The sequence below is a fragment of the Fringilla coelebs genome, assembly GCF_963513975.1.
Source record: "Fringilla coelebs genome assembly, chromosome: 20".
In the NCBI taxonomy this organism is placed as follows: Eukaryota; Metazoa; Chordata; class Aves; order Passeriformes; family Fringillidae; genus Fringilla; species Fringilla coelebs.
The window spans coordinates 2887399-2906509 of record NC_140046.1 but is presented as its reverse complement, the minus strand read 5'-3'; the positions used below and the strand labels follow the sequence as shown (position 1 = coordinate 2906509).

At 42.6% G+C, this 19111-nt stretch overlaps 1 protein-coding gene across 1 annotated transcript in view; it reads left to right on the top strand.

Moving 5' to 3' along the window:
- The first annotated feature begins 7867 nt into the window (after positions 1-7867).
- PPM1E (protein phosphatase, Mg2+/Mn2+ dependent 1E) overlaps positions 7868-19111 on the top strand; it is a 59063-nt gene continuing 47819 nt past the window's right edge. The window contains exon 1 of the mRNA XM_084219294.1: positions 7868-8346. Coding sequence (XP_084075420.1) covers positions 7943-8346 — 404 coding nt within the window. The 5' untranslated portion in view covers positions 7868-7942. The remainder of the gene's footprint in view (positions 8347-19111) is intronic.

Sequence of the window (19111 nt, the reverse complement as noted above, 5' to 3'; positions counted from 1 at the left end):
CAATGAAATGAGAGCCTCTAGCACAGCACATTTAATGACAGGCATGTGGATCAGTCATCTGGCTTTGTGTGTACCTGAATTTTAAGGAGGTTGGATGCAGCACTGTGCTCTCCACAGGCTCAGAGCAGGACACAGGCAGTGGATGCTGGAAGAGAAATGCAGCTTTCAGTGCTACACCAGAGTGGGACTTCAGCCCTCACCTGCTGCAAAGTCCTTGGTCAAGGACAGTCAAAGCTGTGCTTTGAACTTCTCCTTTATCCTGTGGTGGCAACAACAGAGATAAAAGGCTGGATCTGAAGGACAGAGGATTTAATCCAGCACAATAATTCTATGTTCCTGTCTCAGTAAGTGGGAATATTTTACCGTGGCTCAGGCTTGAACCAAGCTGCTGCACATCCATGACTTCCCCGTTCTTCATCTCATTTCTTGCTGTAATCAGGATCTCTTTTGTTCGTGGCTGTAATAAAGGGGAAACCCAGACTTAGGCACCAGCAATATCAGCAGCTCCAGAGCCTAAACCCAGAGAATGAATGTATACTGAAAGCACAGCAGCTTTTCATCCTCTTTTTATTAAGAGAAAACAAATCAAGGAGATTATTAGAGGAGAAGAAAGGTGCTGCACTGCAAAATAGTAATTACTTCAATTATGGGAAGTGTTTGTACACATGCACAGAGATGACCCCTTTTGGCAGAGCACTCGGTAACGTTGGAGCTGAGGAAACTCAGCCAGCAGCTAAATGGAGAATTCAAGTTGTGGGAGTCACTATCTTAAATTTTTTATTTAGCATACACTAAACTGACTTTCCCTTGATATTAAATTCAGTGCTGAATCTGACTCATAAAATCTCCCTATTCAAAAAAGGCTGAAAAAAAAAAAAAGAAAAAGAAGGCAGTGGTTTTTGCATCATTATAGGGTTTAGATAAAAATTACATAATAAAATATTAAAGGGAAAAGTATTGAGTTGCAGCAAACTGGGCTGTGTCAAAATTTAAAAACTGTGAGTCAGGGAGAAGCTCTGAAGCAAGCAGGATGACATAGGGGAAGGGAGGCAGCGGGATCTGTGACTCAGACAAACATTTCAATGCAGGAGACACAGGCAAACAAAAGGATCCTAGCGCGTGTGATGTCAGCAAGCAAACGCTCCCGTTTGGGAATAAAGCCTTCCTACGTCTTGCAGTGCAGGAGGAGGGGGGAGCTGGCACCCAGCTCTTGCCGACGTAGGCACGAGGAAAACCATCCATTAGGAATGTTGGAGCAATATTTTCAGGAGCTCTCCTGGATCCTGGTGATAGCTGCTATCTAAAGGGTTTGGTAATTATGGAAAAATCCATTTCTCTCAGTGCATTGTGCTGGGATTTAACACCCTCCACACGTCCTTCCGTGTGTGAGCAGAGTAACAGTGTGGCTCCCATATACTATTAATTTCAGCTGACTGGTGGTTTTAATTTTGTTTGTAGTAGAGTAGCATCCAGAAGCCCCAGCTGAGATGCTGATCCTGTTATAACAAGATAAATGGTCTTGGCTGAGTAAATGTTAGAGCTTCCAGTGTTATGGGCATTGTTATTCAAATAAAAAAGATGCACAGTTACTGGTTAACAGTGGGAGTTACAAAATGTCCAGAGGAAACATTGGAGGCTCTCTATGCTGAGATTTTTTAATTTTTCACTCTTTTTTTCCTATTGAAGCTATTATAAAAATCAGCTCTGCAGACCAGAACTGAGAGAAGGATCTGTTGGCGGAGACAAAATTAGATTAAATGAGCCAGATTTCGTTCTCATCTGCTGGAGACAAGGAAGCTGTTCCAGGCTCAGAATTGCAGAGAAAGAAAAAATTTGACCGTTGCCTCACCAGTAAATCTTCCATGGCAAGTTGATTTTTTCCCATATGTGACTGGAATTCTCATGCATGTCACAGCATCAGTGCCCAACAGTGAGGGGCAGAAGAGAATTTCATTACTGCACAAAAAGTGAGATTCTAAGTAGCCAACCTCGTGGCACTGCATCAAAAAGAAAATGGGTTGTTTGATTTGCTGCTTAAGTCCCAGTTTGCTGAAAGCCAAGGGCTTTAACTGTCATGCTGAGTTTGAAATTATTCCATTTTGTGGGGACGGCATTTACTTGTGGTGGAGGAACTTATTTTGTCACCACAACAAGAATCCAGATCCTACCACAGGCCTTGGCAACAGGCAAACACTGCGGTCACAGGAGAATTCTCAAGCCCTGAGTCCTGCTTTGAAACTCTTCAGTTTGGACAGGGAAAATAACAATTTATTTGTTCCTGTTTTGATGTGTTCTGCACCTTTTCCATTATGAAGTACTGAGGAACCAGCAAGCCTCTAAGTAGAGTAAATTGAAGAAAACATGGAGAAGAAATAGCTTAACTGGAGGTACAAAGGTGCAGCCAAGGTTCAAGGTAGGAAATCAGTCTCCTCTTGGAGTCAGTCACAAAGTGATTGACTCGTGTGGAAAGGAGATTTGGCCACTAACCTGAGTGCTGAATACAGAGCTGAGAAAAGTACATCTAAATTATAAAAACCATTTTCCTGATAAATTTCAGTTGCTGTTCCTTCAGTTATGTTACAGGGGGGCTAAATTTAGGATCAGATTTATTCTCAGCTATTTAATGGATTAACAACAAAGGTGAAATCCTTACTGCCTGCTTTTTGAACTCCACCCTTGTCCTGAACAAAAGGAGGTAGAGAAGTTGGAAGGGGAAGTCATCGTGCTCCAGCTTCTCCAAAGAGACTGTCTTTACCATGCTCAGGATAATAATTCTTTAGAAAGGCACATTAAGATGTGTAGTACTGTTTTAACACAAGTTAATTCTATATTAAATAAATGCGATAAGTTTAGAAGTATGGTTTGATGCTTTGTTATCCTTGAGAGAAATGGAATAAACAGAGCGCTGACATGGCAGTAACACAACTATTCCAGAAGGGAAATAACAGTTTTTTAGAGGGCTGAGAAGCAGGGGGTCAGCCTGTGTTCCCAAAGCAGCAGGGCCGTGCTAAGAGCTCCGCAGGGAGCCTGGCTGCAGGGGAATGTGGCGCTGGCAGTGGCCGGGAGCAGCCTGGCCAGCCCTCCTCCTCCGCAGCCCCTCGGCTCCAGGAACCGGTGCCAGCTGCTCCCTGCTCCGGGCTTCCCTCCGCTGCTCCCCAGGCTGGGCACTCGGTGTCTCGTGGCTGCTGGCCATGCACTCATTTGGGATGATTAGGGTCAGGGGAGCTGGCTTCCCTTGGCTGCTGCAAGATGCCTGCATTAATGTTCTCTCCTGAAGAATGAAATCACCGGGAACTGGCCCCTTTCCCAGTACTGAATTTCACCCACAAATGCACCCACTGTTAAACTGTCAGCTCCTGTCTTGCTTCCCACAAGCAAGAAATATTCCTACAATATCCACTATCTATCTATGAGAGAGGCTAAGCTCTACACAGTTTGAACTCTATCTATTGAAACAATAAATGGCATTAAAACCAATAGTTCCATCATCACACAAGCAGTAAAAATGTTAGATTATGTGCCAAAATAATGCATAGAAAAGTCTGTATTTTAGTAAGTCAGACTTCAAGAATTATAGCTAATACTGCTCATTTTTATAAGAATTGCTTGCCATTCATTCAAACAGAGCCAAAGAACCATTGGGATATTAAAAAATAAATAAATAAAATCACGTTTCAGTTTCCAACAACGAGAAAGGGGAACGTTAAAAATATTTTATAACATATATAGGAAAGTAAAAAAGAAACTCTACAGACCTCAATGAATGGTTCTAATTGGGTCTGCCTGTTTTCCTCAAAGGCCATGAATATGCTGTTTGAATGCTTGCTCAGTTTCCATTATTTTGGAGGTTTAAATTTCTGACACATATCCCTCTAATACTCTTAATTTATTTAGTGTGAACTGCTGCAATTTTAGCAACACAGTTACAACTGCACTCACTTAGTAATTCTTTTTGTATCATATATGTTACTAAATTAAAATGTTTTGGGCTAAAGAACAAGTTGTCTCCTTAGCAAGAAAATGTCTATAAAGTGCAGCATGTCAATAAGAGATCGTAACACTTTTTTTTTACTAGATAAACTTACTGCTTACTACATTTTGATAGTAAATGTGTTACATCACATAAATCTATCTCTTTAAAAGCCATTCATTCATTAATTTGTGAAATAAACACAAGCTTCTGTGGCTAATTCATAGGGTTTGAGGCTATTGAAAGAAGTTAGAATGAGCTGCATCAATGGGGTTTGAGAGGGACACTAATTCAAAGCACGCCCTTTCCTAAACAGGGGTCTGAATGGAAGGCTGAAAATGGAATTTTCCTTTGGGGTGGGACTGGAAATTTCCATGACAGCTGGAAGTGGGATTCAGGCCTGAAATCCCGTGTTTTGCAATGGATGGGGATATTTCAGAATAATCTTTGACTATTAATCTGGAAAAGCTGACTTGACCTCAAAAACTTAAAAAAAAAAAATGATAAGAGAAAGAAAAAGAAAGAATGACTTTGGTGTTTACAAACACCCTAAAAAATCCTTTTTATGGTCAAGGAGTCAGTAAAACTGTGGTGACAGAAGTTACTCAGCTTTTCAAAGCTGCAGTTGACCAGGCTGAACCTGAGAAAATGAACTGCAGCTTGATGGATGTTGACTCTGTCAACAAGAGTCCTCTTGCTGTATTCCTTACAAATTCCTGCTGTCTTTAGTCTTAAACAACTGGAATTATTTAAACTGAATATAGCTGCAAAAATTAATTCAGGTTTACTGCAAAAGCCCTACTTTTTAAAGAAGCCCTACTTTGAAGAGGCATTTACCATTGGATTTTTGCCATTAAACTCATTTGCATGGTATCAGATCATGTGTCACAGGTATGTTAAGTATTGTCAAAGCACTCTTCATGACCCTACCTGTCTTCTGTTTGTCAGCCCACAGGAGTCACTTCCAAAGGTTACAAAGAATTAAAAAGCACTTCTTTTTGCCCTCCATACAATTCAGGTCACCTCCCCAAGGCCTGTTCAAACCCTGCTTATTACTCAACAGCAAATGAGAAAGAGGAAGGCATCATTTTAAGGCTAAAATGAAACAGATTTCTTCCAAAACAATACTGAAAAATGTTCTTTTTTAAAACAAAAAGCAGCATTATTAAGCTGAAAATGATACAAACACCTGCATCTCACATCAAGTGCAAGCCTTATTCTCCATCTGATTTCCAATGGTCTCAGGTTGAGAATGTTGGGAATTGTGAGTTTATTCCATCCACCTCCCCTCATCTCACAGGAACCATCCACCCAACAATATCCAGAGCACAGCCATGCACTCTAAATTTAGCTCCCAGAGTTCCTGAACACTCCAAAGATTTCATAACAGCACCGAGCACACGCTCTGAGGGCTCAGTGGGTGCTCAGAGCTTCCTTTTCTAGGCAGGGTGGCTCCTTCTGGGGGAGCTGGCCACCCCAGTGGCCCCACAGAGAGCAGGGCCAGCAGAGCCTCCTGCCTGGCTCAGCCACCACCCACTGCCACCGTATGCTCCGTGTTCCAGCTTAACGGGAATGGTTTCCCACCTTTTCCCTCTCACAAACAAATGTCAGCGTGGCTTGGAGCCACCAGCTCTCTATTTAATAGCAGAGCAAAACAATCCTGGCTTGACCATGGTGCCAAAAGTTGACAAAGTGTCCTGAGTGTGGAGTTCTACTCTATTTCATTTTAATTAGTGTCTTCTGCCACGAGACAAATGATGAAAAGCACATGGGGACTGCCAAGATGAATCAAGGACAGCTGGTAACTTTAACATTTCAACATGAAGCAGAGTAGGTATTACTCCCAGATACTCTTCTGTGCTCTTTGAAGCAACTAAAAAATATATCAAATTAACAAAAATTACAGGAAAAGGTTGCCTAAATGCTTTTGAATCTCTTCTTAGATAGTTTTAATTGCTCTTTTTCATAAAACATGAAGCTGATCTTGCTTCTTGTTGAATTAGCTGTGACTTCCCTAAGACATTGGAATAATAGGAATTTTTATAATTCAGATCATATTACATTAAGATTATCTGGATTATAGTTTCTAAGAAACTCCAACTGCTTCTGGACTCTGAGAGAAAAACAACTGATCATGAAGTTAAGACTGCTTGGTGATACTTGCATTGATATACATCCTCCCGGGGCTTGTGACTCACTGATGATGCAGAACACACAAAGATAAAAAAAATAAAAACCAAAACCCAGCAATGACATCGTCAGCTGCAACTGGGAGCTCTCTGCTCAAAAAGAACTGCAATGTTTCTTACCCTTTAATGTTTCTTACCTTTCAATGTTTCTTACCCTTCAGTGTTTCTTACTCTGCAAACCCACCTGGCATTCACTAAATAAATGAGTATTACATTGAAAATAAAGAAATGGCATAAAGAAAAATATTGCTTAGACATAACCTTCCAGGACAAGTGATGCGATTTTCTGTCACTGTCAGCTGTGAAGGACTAAGACTAACTGTGACAATCACATTTTTAACTCTCAGGGCTTTTACATATTCACAAGATCACAATATGATCAGTCAATGCAGTTGTTGGAAATATTCTAAAATTAGTCTGGCTCTGAAATAACTCACCAAACAGAAGACAGATTTACAGGAGCACCCTGACATGCAGAGGTAATTGCTACAGTGCAGAGAACAACAGGTTTCAGCAAGATATTGTCCCTGTTACAATACATAAAAATTTGAGGATCCTTTTGCATATGAGGCTCGTGATTTGGCCATTTTTCAAGGTACATCTCACATTAAGGATATCGTTCCCTCCCATGTGTACAAGCTATTTTTAATGTGTGTGGCAATTATACCTGTTCATTAATTGTATTTATGGACCTGATAGCTCTGAAAATAGCTTTCCAGAAGCAATGAATAAAACAAGCCAAAATGCCTTTCACAAATGAAAGACATTTATTAGACAGCAAGAGAATATTCACTACAGTTTCTCTCCCACTGACAGGTTTAAGTTACTGTTTAAGTTTCGGTTGGTGTAGCATCTTCAGCTTCTCACAAATTCTCCTTTGCCAGAGCACGGAATGTGTAGATACTGTGCAATATGTAATTTATCACAGGATCATGGAATGATTTGGGTTGGAAGGGAGCTTAAAGATCGTCTATTCCAACCCCTGCCCTGGGCAGGGACACTTTCCACTAAACCTGGGTGTTCAGAGCTCCATCCAACCTGGCCTTGGACACTTCCAGGGATGGGGCACCCACAGCTTCTCTGGGCAACCTCTGCCGGGGCCTCACCTCCCTCACAGCGAGGAATTCCTCCCGAACACCTGAACTAAACCTACCCTCTTCCTTTCTCATGGCCACTTCCCCTCACGCAAACACGCTCCGATGTCAAACCCGCTCTCCGCGGCTGCTCCTGGCCCCGGCCCGGGCCGCGGCTCGGCGGGACAGCGCTGTCCCCTCACGGCGGGTGAGCCCGGGCCGCCCCCCGCTGCCGCCCCGGCCCCGCGCACCCTCCGGCAGCCGCGGAGGCGCCGGCGGCGGCGGCGGAAGCTCCAGGGAAGCCCCGAAGGAGGCAGGGATTAGGTAACAAGCGATGTGCGCTCAGGTTTCCTCCGGGTTCCTGTGAGGAACCTACGCGTCTGGCTGCCTTCGCATGACTCATCACAGCGGCGCGGCTGCCGCCGCTCCCGCTCCCCCGCCAGCGCCGCGGCCCGAGCCGCCCCCTCAGGGCGGCCGCCGGACCCCGCCGGGCCCCCCTCAGCGCCGCGCGCGCTCCCGACGCCCAGGCGCGTCCCCCCCCCCCCCCCTCCCGCGCACCCCCCGCGGCGTGCGCGGCCCCGCGGGCCCGGCTCGGGAGCGCGCGCGCAGGCGGCGGGCGGGAGGGAGGAGGAGGAGGAGGCGGCGGCGGGCAGGGAGCTCTCTGCGGGCGCAGTGCTGATCCGCCGGCGGGCGGCCGGGAATGCGAAGCGATGGCCGCGGGCGGCTCGGGCAACGGCGGCGGCGGCAGCGCGGAGGAGAAGACCTACCGCCGCTTCCTCGAGCTGTTCCTGGGCGAGTTCCGCGGGCCCTTCGGGGCAGAGCCGGAGCCCGAACCGGAGCCCGAGCCGGAGCCGGAGCCGGCGGCCCCCCCTCCCGCTGCCGAAGCCGCGGGCGACGCTGACGAGGAGCCCGGGGCAGAGGGAGAAGCGGGAGCGGCCGCCGAGGCGGAGGAGGGAGAAGGCGGCGAGGGCGATGCCGGCGACCCTCAGCCGCCCGCCCCGCCGCCGCCGCCCCCGCCGCTGCCCTCGCTGCCCCGGCCGCTCTCGGAGTACATCACGGAGGAGGAGGTGGAGGGCGAGTGCCTGGACCTCTGCCTGCAACAGCTCTACAAGTAGTGAGTGCCGGGCTGAGGGGAGCGGGGCAGGGCGCGGGGCTGAGGGGACCCCCGCGTGTGGGGCTGAGGGAGTCCCCAGTGTGAGGCTGAGGGACCCCCATGTGGGGCTGTAGGGACCTTCCATTGTGAGGCTGAGGGACTGCCCCTATGTGGATCTGAGGGGACTCCCCAGTGTGGGGCTGAGGGACCCCCATGTGGGGCTGAGGGACTCCTCAGTGTGAGGCTGAGGGGACTCTCCCAATGTTTGGCTGAGGGGACCCCCCCAGTGTGGGGCTGAGGGAAGAAAGCGAGGACAGGGGGGATCCCCGAGGCAAAAGAGTTCAGGACTTCGGTAGTGCTGAGCATCCCGGGGTCACAGCGTCCTGCTCTGTGCGGCTGCCCCTGCCCCAGGGAATCCTCTGCTCTGTGCCCTCTGCTTGCCTCTGGCCGGGACAGGAGAAGGGAAGAGACAAGGGAGAGCCACGAGCATCCATCTGGAGAGCAGCTTGCTGGGGAGGGAGAGCGGTGGGGGAAATGTCTCACGCTCTGGTGCCAAAGCAAAGAGGGGGGTTTGCCTGTGGTTGATTGTGCTGGGGCTTGAAATTGAAATGTTCCTCCTGTGAGGGCTGGTAAATGGGGAAACCTCTGCCAAGAAGGGGAAAGAGGAAGGGGCAAGGAAAGAGAGGCAGTCCAGTCCCTTCACCCTTCCAAAAAACCACAGCACATGGAGAAAAGCACACCGTGTATTCAGAGACCAGGGAGAAAAGAGGAGTAGAAAGCCTTGGGAGAAAGCTATCCATAATCATGGGGATTTTTCTGCCGTCACCTGGGGAAAGCCGGCTATACTCGGTTCTGTACGGAGGCAGTTTCCAGATCTGTGCTTTCTAAAGGCTGGTGCATAAAGAGGAAACAGATGGGATCTATTCCCAGTGTGGAAAGTCTGTGGACTGAAACCTAAAGATCAGTTACCAGTGCCTTGTATTGTGCTCAGCTCCGGCTTTGAAGGCTCGAAATAGAAGCGGTTGTTAGTGGCAATTCTTTAGGAACCTTTTTAAACTGATGCCACAGGAGGAGACAAATGAAGCTGTGAAAATCTGCACAGCACACCGGGGAGATTTTCTGCCATTGAGCCGGTAATTGTAATGAGAGGTGTTACTCAGTCGCAGAAATAAATAAATAAAGAGAGAAAAGAACCGGGTTTTACAACTGCATGGTCTGTTTCTATCCAGTTCTCATCTGCCCTCTGCGTTTGTGGACGGTAGGGACAGCACAATGATAGCTGCAGAGGACAAAGCTCTCCTATTCACACATGCTCGCCCTGCCACCTTTGGAAAGTCTCTGGAATACAGCAGCACATTCATAGGATGTGGTAGAGAGCAGAGAGGCAAGTCCCTTCTACCTATTTAGGACGTGTTTTGCTGGGTTATTTTTAAACAGGCTTGTGAAATCCAAAGTCATGATAGTGGGAATAAAGTTTTAGACGTGGAGCAGATTATTTGAAAGTATTATTTGAAGTATAGCTGTGAAATGATTTTGAACTGGAATTCCTCCCCAACCCCTTCTCTCTCTGCCTGTCCCCATACCCTAGATTGCCCAGTTTCTGAAGCTCATATTCAAGGCTGAAATTAATAAGCAAAAAAAAAAAAAAAAAAAAAAAGACCATTTGAGAGGAATCTTTTTATAGAGACAGCTCTTGCCAGGTTGTGGCTCTTTGGGTTTTTTCAGCCTTCAGTATAAATCTTTGGATGGCCACTGAATGAAGCATCCCCTAGATTTGGTTGTGGTGAAATCAATGCAGGTTTCCTCCTCTAGGCAAAAACCAAGGTCCACCTCAAAATCAAGGGAGCAGGAGATTATGTTGCGAGAAAACAGTTTCCCAAAGGCTTAAATAAAACATTTTAAAATATTATAAGCCAAATTTAACAACTCCTAAGACAGAGCTAAACTGAAATAGCTGTTTCTTGAATGATGGCGGAATCTGAGGTAAGTGGAAAGATGCAAAAGTATTCTTCAGGTAAGGTACTGTATTTTTAGTTCACTCTCCAGTCACCAGAGAAACTTAAAATGTGACAAGACTATAAAACAGGCAAAAGCAGAATCTTTTCACCCTTTACAGCCAAGGGCTCAACTGGTTCCAGAGGTGGGAAACTTGATGTGTATGATTAAAGCTGCTCCTGTGCCAAACAGGTATGAAAGCATTAAAATACATAAATTTAAAAAAAAACCTAAATAAAAAAGCGCATGAAAACTCATGTAAAAGGGAATATTTCCTCTGTTTGTCATTAGCAGGAGAGACTATTCTGAAGGCATGTTTTCTGCAACTATATATTAGTCAAATGATTGGTTTGCATTCTATGTAGCATGAAGATAAAACCCATTGCTGTGAAAAAATCCAACAGCTGTTTTTCAGCTATTTTAGGCACAGAGCTTTAGATCTTTTTGAGGAAAGTAAGACCATTTCAGAAATGAGAACATATTGCTAATCATGACAAAATATAATGGTTTTCTGCCGCTGTGTAGATCAGTATCAAAGGGTTCTTATTTATGAGATTTTCCTGCTATTTTCCAAAAGACTCATATTCCCCTTTGAGGTTTCCTGTTCCTGGTTTGTTTGGTTTTTTTTTTTTTATTTTTTGTAGAGGCAACATATGCTTGGAAAATTAGATTAATGTAATCTTTATATCTGTCTAAATGCCACAAAATGGGCACTGTGTGTTTTCTTAGTGACCCTCCACAGAATGAAACCCATCAATAGGAGGTGCATTAGATGGAGAGAACAGTCCAAAGGGGATTGCCTTGGAACATCGGCTGATAACCACAAAATGATCTTTCAGGCTATAGCTAGACCATATTATTCAAGAGAAAAAGATAATTTACAGAGCTTCTATGTAGAAACAAGCATACTAAGGCCTTGAAACATTAAATATGAGATCCCATCTCTTGCTCCTGCTGAATCAGACCTGATTTCTGACTCATTTTTAAGGAAGAAGTTACTAACTTGAGTAACAAAGTTACATATCATGCCCTGGTCTCTTCCTCTTCCTACTGATACTTTTATTAAACCTGACACATTTAAAGCGCTGGTTCTTGTCAAGACCTCTGAAAAACAAATCAGCAAAGTTGTGCTTGCCAAGAGAGGACACAGCCAGACTCTTACAAGTTGTGTCACCAGGAAGCACAAATTTGTCTTGCTGCTACGTTCTTTTTTCCCTGTTCAAATGAAATGGAAGAATTAAACTGTTCATTCTTTTTTGCTTTTATTTTTCTCTTTTTTTTGCCCCAAGCTTTGATGGGAATAGATATAGTTGGTATAATGTCTAGGTTCAGGTTTATTTTCAGTCATTCTGGAGGTACAACATTTTTGCTTTCAAATGTTCATTTAGGAATTCAAATTTCATTTGAACAAGCTTAGAAAGTAGCCCTACTTCTCCAGTGCTGAGTTTGCAGAAGATGGTAAGTAAAATAAAAGTAAAAATGATTGTTCTGTCATCTTAAGTGCTTAAGTAAGTCCCTGATGGCAACATGATTATTTTAAGGACTGTAAAAGCCTTGCTTTGACTTGGAACATGAAAAGAAAAACTTCGAAGCACTGTCCTTTTACATTTCTTCACAGAATACTGTGCAACATTCACAGAATACTTAGATTCCAATGACATGCAGTATTTGGAGTGAGTTCTTTTGATTGATCCTTTCTTTCTCTTAAAGAGAGAAAATATTTTTTGCTTATGGATTTCCCACAGTTTTACTATAAAAAATCAAGAAAGGCAATGTAGACTCACCTTTTTAACACTGGAGTTATGTAGAAGTTTTGCCCCTCAACTTGCAATGTTAAGCTAAAGACCTTCTTGTGGTAATTTCCCATGAGCAGAAATCCTTTTTTTAATAAAGTAAGTCCTTGAAAATTGTTATTTCTGCTATCTCCATCTCTGTTAAATGGAGAGATGGAATTCTCTCCCTTTAAATAGCAGATATACATGTTTTTAACTTGCTCTCTAAGCCCCTATCACATGAAAGCTGGCACTGTTGTCACTTTAAGTTGAAATTCATGTATGATGCTGGATGGGCTTTTTTAGCATCATATTAAATAGGCTGTGATGTTTTACTCCTTCATAATTTGTCTTTTATAATCAATTCTATTGATTGCAATCTCAAAGCCCTTTTAAGAAATATAATTAACTACTTGCCATGTCTAATATTAATCACAAGGACCAACAAAAAGTCATTGCATCCTTTTTAACATGGTGCTTTTTTCATCATCTTTTGTGAGGTTTTACAATAGAAATGATAATGTTGGCCTGTGCCCACAATGAATGACAGGAGAAGATATTGGCTGCACCTGGCTGGGGCATTTTCTATGGTTAATGAGATTGGATAGGGAACATTGAATTTAGACTCCATATTAGGAATATTTAGTCTAATCTAGGCTTGGATTAGATATCAGGAAGAAATTGTTCCCTGTGAGGGAGGGGAGGCCCTGGCACAGGGTGCCCAGCGAAGCTGTGGCTGCCCCATCCCTGGCAGTGCCCAAGGCCAGGCTGGACAGAGTTTGGATGCCCTGGGACAGTGGAAGGTGTCCCTGGCCATGGCAGGGGTGGCACTGGGTGGTCTTTAAGGTCCCTTTCAACCCAAACCAGTCTGGGATTTCCCACCCCGAGGCTGTGGCTGTGTTAACTCTCACAGGAGCCCCTCCAAGGTTAGGCATCCCTTCCAGGGCTGGTTGTTGAGCTCAGCTGAGGATGCTGACATCACACCCAAGGGATTTTGGTGCTAGAAATCCTGGTGTTTCTCTGTGAATTAATCCTAAATCATCCCACAGGAGGGTGTACAGAAAGCCAAGAGCTTCAGTGTTGCTGGTACCTTGTCACTCTTGAAAAGAGCCCATGTTCTGGATGCTGGTCCTGTCATGGCTAACACATTTCATCCCCTTGAGCCTAGGAATCACTATAATCTACAAATAGGTGGTGTTTAGAAATAAACATTCTCCAAACACAACTAAGTCTCTACACATTGAGGGATTCTTCTTGTTGTTTCTAAGGGATATTCAGTTCACCCTCCCACACTTTTAAAAATACTGATGGAAATCAAATATTTTGATACTCATTAAGAAAAAAAAAAGAATATCAGTTTAGAAGAGCTATCTAAATTGCAGATTAATATTTTGTAATGGTTATCATATAAAGTGACATTTCAAAACTTCCTACTTTCTGATTAAAAGGATGCTGAGTTTTTCAAGTACAAGGGTGACTGTGCTTGGAAGTTGCTTTATATAGCATTAAAAAAATCATTCTTAGTGAACAGATTATGGAAATATATTCATTCCACTGCTTTTATTTCAATGAACATTGCTGGTAGTACAACACATTAAAGGGAATTAATGTTGTTAGGAGCTTTTCACACCAAGATTTTTTTTGACCCATGAGCAATTTGCACAGATTCTCTCCTCCTAAGTGAGGCTGTTTGCTTTTGAGTACAAACTGACTGAAGAATTAGATCTGTGCTAACACATTCTTATTTTGGACCTTACACAACCACTCTTGAAACTAAAATCTTATTGGCCATCGTGTGGAACTACTTTTGACTCTACCTTTTGGATGTGATGAGCTTCATTCCTCTGGAGAGTCTGTTTGGTAATTGTTTCTTTCACAAAACACTCTGCACAGAACATTTTTATCCTCAAAACCCCTCATTGTAACTGCCTTTAACGGTGGCAGAGTATTTCTCCACCTTTTCTTTGAAGAACTCAGATGTGGTTCTTTCCATGGAAGGTTCAACTTTTAGTTTGTTTTGCATTCTGTGAGCAGAAGTTCCAGTGCCTTGGCTGCTGTCTCAGTGATGTTTGCTCTCATTCGTTTTTGTTGTTGGGCTAAATTGCTTACATGATCACATTAAAAGCAAAAGCAACAGGGCATGCAGGACACAGATAATGAGAATACTATTTATGACTATATTTGATAGTCTGAAATATTCTCTGGCTGTTCCACACCATTTTCTTTCTTCCCATTGTTTGGTGCCTGCTCTTTTTTGGTTTGTTTCCTCCTCGCTGTCTAGGAAAGACATGTGAGAAAGGGGATGAAATGGAGTTAGCAGTTTAAAACATTAGATGTTCTTTGAAGCGTGCTGCAAGCCTGTCTTATGCAATGCAATCACAATTATGTAATGCAAATGATTATAAAAATAAATGTATCCTGGACAATATGTGTGTGAGACATGTTAGGAACCCATGACACTGTAAATGGCCATTACTACAAGTTGTACTTTAGGGCCTTCTGTTTGGGTTGGCTGAACTCTCAATTACTAACCAAATATCCCAGATTTTTGTTGTTATAACACACTGGTGATTAGATAAAATGATTGCAGACTGTGGACTTGTTTTACAGAAACATTTTCTGCCGTGCCTTTGTACTTCATTAAGAAGAAACAACATTACCCGCCTTTAATAAGACATTTTATAAAGAAGTAATCATCAGAGCCATAAATTAGGAGTGCGTGGGAAATAGCTGCCCTTGGGTACTTCTATAATTAATACAGAAGTTAAACAAGTTAACCAGATTGCAGGATTACCTCAGTTTATGTTTGTATTGGATGGAAAACAGCTGAGGGCAAGTAATGATTGAGTAACTGCAGCAGCAGTTGAAGCTGTGGTGCTGCTCCCAGCTCTGAACTCTCTGTGCACTCTCAGCTGGGTGGGTTTTGGTGGCAGAGCAGGATTACAAAGTGGGCTGCTAAACTTTGATCATGGGAAAATGGGCTTGGATGCACACAAACCTGAAGTGGGAAACAGCAATTACAGGAAAAGGAATATTTGATTAATTGGGTAAAATTGTGGGCAGCCCCTAAATTTTCTCAGAGGGTAGGATTTGGAAGCTATTTTTGCTGGCCTTTGATGATCCAGTAAAGCCTGTTAAATTGTACCTAACCAATTTTCAACTTTAGTTTCTTCTGCTCTTCATTTACAATAAAGAATTTGAGTACTTTACTCGTTTGAGAATATGATTTTTTCATAGACTCTGTACTTCCACACGATGTAACTAATAATAGAAGCAGCATGTAAAAATAGGCCCTTGGCATTTTAACTTCTTGGCACTTTCTCCAGGGCTGTTCCTTTCACCTCAGGCTATGACCTTCTTACTGAGGTTCAGAGAGCTGAAATGAACGTGGTGAGTTGTTCCTCCTCAGTGTTACAAACACAGTGCTCTGCATGTTAGATTAATTAGCTGCCACAATGATTCCACTCCTTCAGTCCTAACTCCAAGTTCTGCAAGGCTGAAATCTCCCAAGCTCTAGTAGAGAATTCAACAATTTTTTGTTGTTTTCTTTTTCTCAACAAAATAAATATTAAAAAGAACATGTTTGGTTCGTTAGTTTCTAATAGATCACCCGAAAACCCAGGGAAACATTCAGTATCTATTGGAATCTCTGAGCCCAACAGTGATCAATTATCTAAAGTTCCAACCTGGATAAAAAGTAGGAATTTAATAAGTTATAAACTAAAGGCACACACTTGTACACAGCATGACATATATTTTAAATGAAGGATTTTCAAGCTTTTCCTATAAATGATGTCATTCTGTTTGTCATCTCATTGCTGTGTTTGAGGGAATATTGATGAATTCATGGATTTATTAATAAACGTCCCTGTCTAAAACGAGTTCAGCTCTCTTATTACCCCTTTCTTCTGAAAAGCTGGGTAAAAATCAACTATTTGGTAATGAGAAGTCAGAAGCTCAGTATTTCTGGGATTAGAGGAACACCCCTGTTTGGGACAGACGCACTTTGTGCTTGCAGAGCATGGGGGTGTTGGGCTGTTATAGTTCTGCTTTCTCACTGGAGTTTGCTCCTCAGAGAGCGAGGGATCTACCTGGTGTGGCATGAATTTAACTTCTCCTCTCTTGGCACTCCAAAAAGTTCAAATTTTCAAATATCCAAAGTATCAGATTCTATAAGAAAATTAATTGATCCTGACCTGAAGTAGGGAAGTGCCCCCAGTAGAAATGAGCATTGATAAAACAGAAGTGTGAGCTTTTAACCTGTTACCTTAATGGTACAAACTGTGTAAATCAATGGAAATGAGAGTGAGAGACATCACTGTGTAAAACTGGTGCAGCTCCCTGGGGGATGAGTGGGAAAAGCAGCTGCAGGTCCTGGAATGTGTGTTCCAGGCTGGAGAGGAGCTGAGCCTGCATTAAGTGACTGCTCCCCTTCTCCAGTGCATTGAGAACCAATTGGAAAAGCTTTAAAATTCCTCCTTGCTGTCAACTTCTCTCAGTTTGGCTGATTGGGAACGACCCAAATGATCATACAGAATGCTTCAAATCTCACTAATTACATTGCATACTAATTTTAGAGAGGTTTTTCTGGCTTTTAGATACTTTTGGTTTAACACCTCACAATTCACACTCACTTTGTTTTCCTAAGTGCAAATGCTGTCCATGACATACAAAAAAGTCATCTCCAGAAACATGAGCCAAGCCACAAAGTTCTAAATCTGACTCTGGGGATTAGAGAAAAAATAGTTTATCCTACAAAATTACTATATTTCCTAAAAATATTTCTCTCCTCCCCAAAATTTTACAAACTCTTTCTGTGTCTTGGGAGATGCAAGTAAAGAGGTTTGTCAACAGTGAATATATAGAGTAGAATACAATGAATCTGAAAAATACTTCTTAAATTCATCCTAGCTGGTTGAAAATTTAATGCAGAAAGCAATGAGCTCTAAATATTTAGATTATAATTCTTTAGAAAAGCTCTTCTTCTATTTCTGTTACTGTAATTCTATATCAAATAGCTTTAAGAAACCAATTACAAGATCTGTATCTTATACAGTACAAAAGATGGGATTTACCTCATAAAAAGCTGGTTTTGCAGTAACATATTGAAAACTATTCAATTTAATTTATTGCCCTCTGAAAACTGATGAATTTGTTCAATTCCTGTTTCCATGCTCTGTGCTTCTTAGCAGGAATAAAAAGAAAGGTGGTAACTTAAATCTGGAATTTACACGCTGTGGAGTGGGTATTAGTTTTTATTTTTCTGAAATAGAGATAACAAAAACATCTGTTGGGGAAGTACAAGAAGAAGAAGGAAAGCACTTTGAGGAAGTCTGCTTTATGTTTGTGAAGAGATGAGACCCAGCTCATTAAGGTTGTGTGAAATAATAAAACAGAAAGAGGAAGAAATTGTTAAATAATATCACAAACAGAAGTGACCCACCCATTCATTCCTTAGAGAATCATTGTCAGTCTGTGAAAGGGGCTTGCAAAACAGAGAAACTCCTCAAGTTTTTGATTCTGGCCCAGTTCCTGAGCTGGAGTTGGTTACACAGGGCTGGGTTTGTACTTGGACATCCCCGTGAGGTATCAGGGCTGTGCTGTTACTTTAATTTAGGGAAGGATTTGGTGCTTTCTCATGCTCTTGCTTTCATGGGGGTTTGCTATTAATATCCTACTACCAGCTCCAGATGCTTTTCAGGGAGCTGTTTTAGGCTGCACTCAGGTTTTTTGGAAAGACTGATAAAATAATTCAACTGTCTCCTTTCGGTGCCGCACGAGGTGTGACAGTGCTCGTTTTGCCTGTGGCTGTCTGGCAGACAGAACAGAAAACATTCAGAGGTGTTAAACCTTGGGAGTGATCCCGGTAGCAACAATAAACCTGGGAAGTTCCAGGGCAATGCCAAGCTCCACAGCGTGTCTGGAGGTCAATCTGCATTTTTTACATGTCAAGGACTTCCAAGTTATGTCAAAGGAAGTTTGGGCTAAATAAAAAGGCACAGGATATGACCCTCAAAAATTGCTGTTTTTAAATCCAAGAATAAACTAACACATCCTCTAGTCTCATAAACCCTTATGTCTCAGTTCTGAGTTAATTAATTTACTCTATATTTATCCTTTATTTTAAGGAAGATGATTTGTTTCACTTTCCTAGGAAAAGGAAGGATAAATACATAAAGCAGGGCAGGAGGTTGGAAAAAATTATAGGGGGAAAAAAGAGAAAAGAGCAAGTCACTCTTGGTTTAAAAGTAAACCTTCAAAAATTCTTCTCCACTTAAGAGAATCCTTTTCATTCTGATCTTTTCTCCCCACCCTCTGCCAGTTCAGTGACAAAGTTTTCATTTCTGTAGCTATAAATTAAACTATATTGTGGTGCTGTTACAAGTACAAATCCAGTTGGGAGCCTTGTTGGACAAGTGCTTTCCTTGTACCTCTAGAAAAGTGGCATATAAAAATGGCATTTTAAAATGCCATAAAAATTCCTAAAAAGGAATATACAAGTGAAAAGGTGAATTAGAAAGTGCTGCCAAACCAAGTAATCATTGTACCACCACTTAGCTCAAATGATACAACTGATGTAAATTTAAAATAATTTAGAAGAAGCTCTGGTGTTGGGTTGGCTTCTGAAAAATGTACTTGGAAACATTTTAGACTTCTACTGTGCTATCAAGAAGCTTGGAAAATTTCCTTAAAAAAAAGAACAAACTGAAATTTCAGTGGGGTTGTTTTCCAACAGACATAGCAGTCACCAATTAACCTTCAAGAAGGAAGGGGCAGAATGAGAAAATGTAATCAATTGAAAAGAATTTTTAAAATAAAATTGTGAGGGTAATTAGACCTGAAGCCTTGGATTAGCTCAAACAATTAAAAGGCATTGCCAGGATGATCAGTTCCCTTCAGTTGCCTTCTCCAAACAGGCTGTGTTTAAACCTCCCAGTAAAACACTGATTGCGCCTCATCACCCAGTCAGTTCCAGTTGGAGGCTGGACAGCTGAAATGGATCCAAACCACAGCACTCC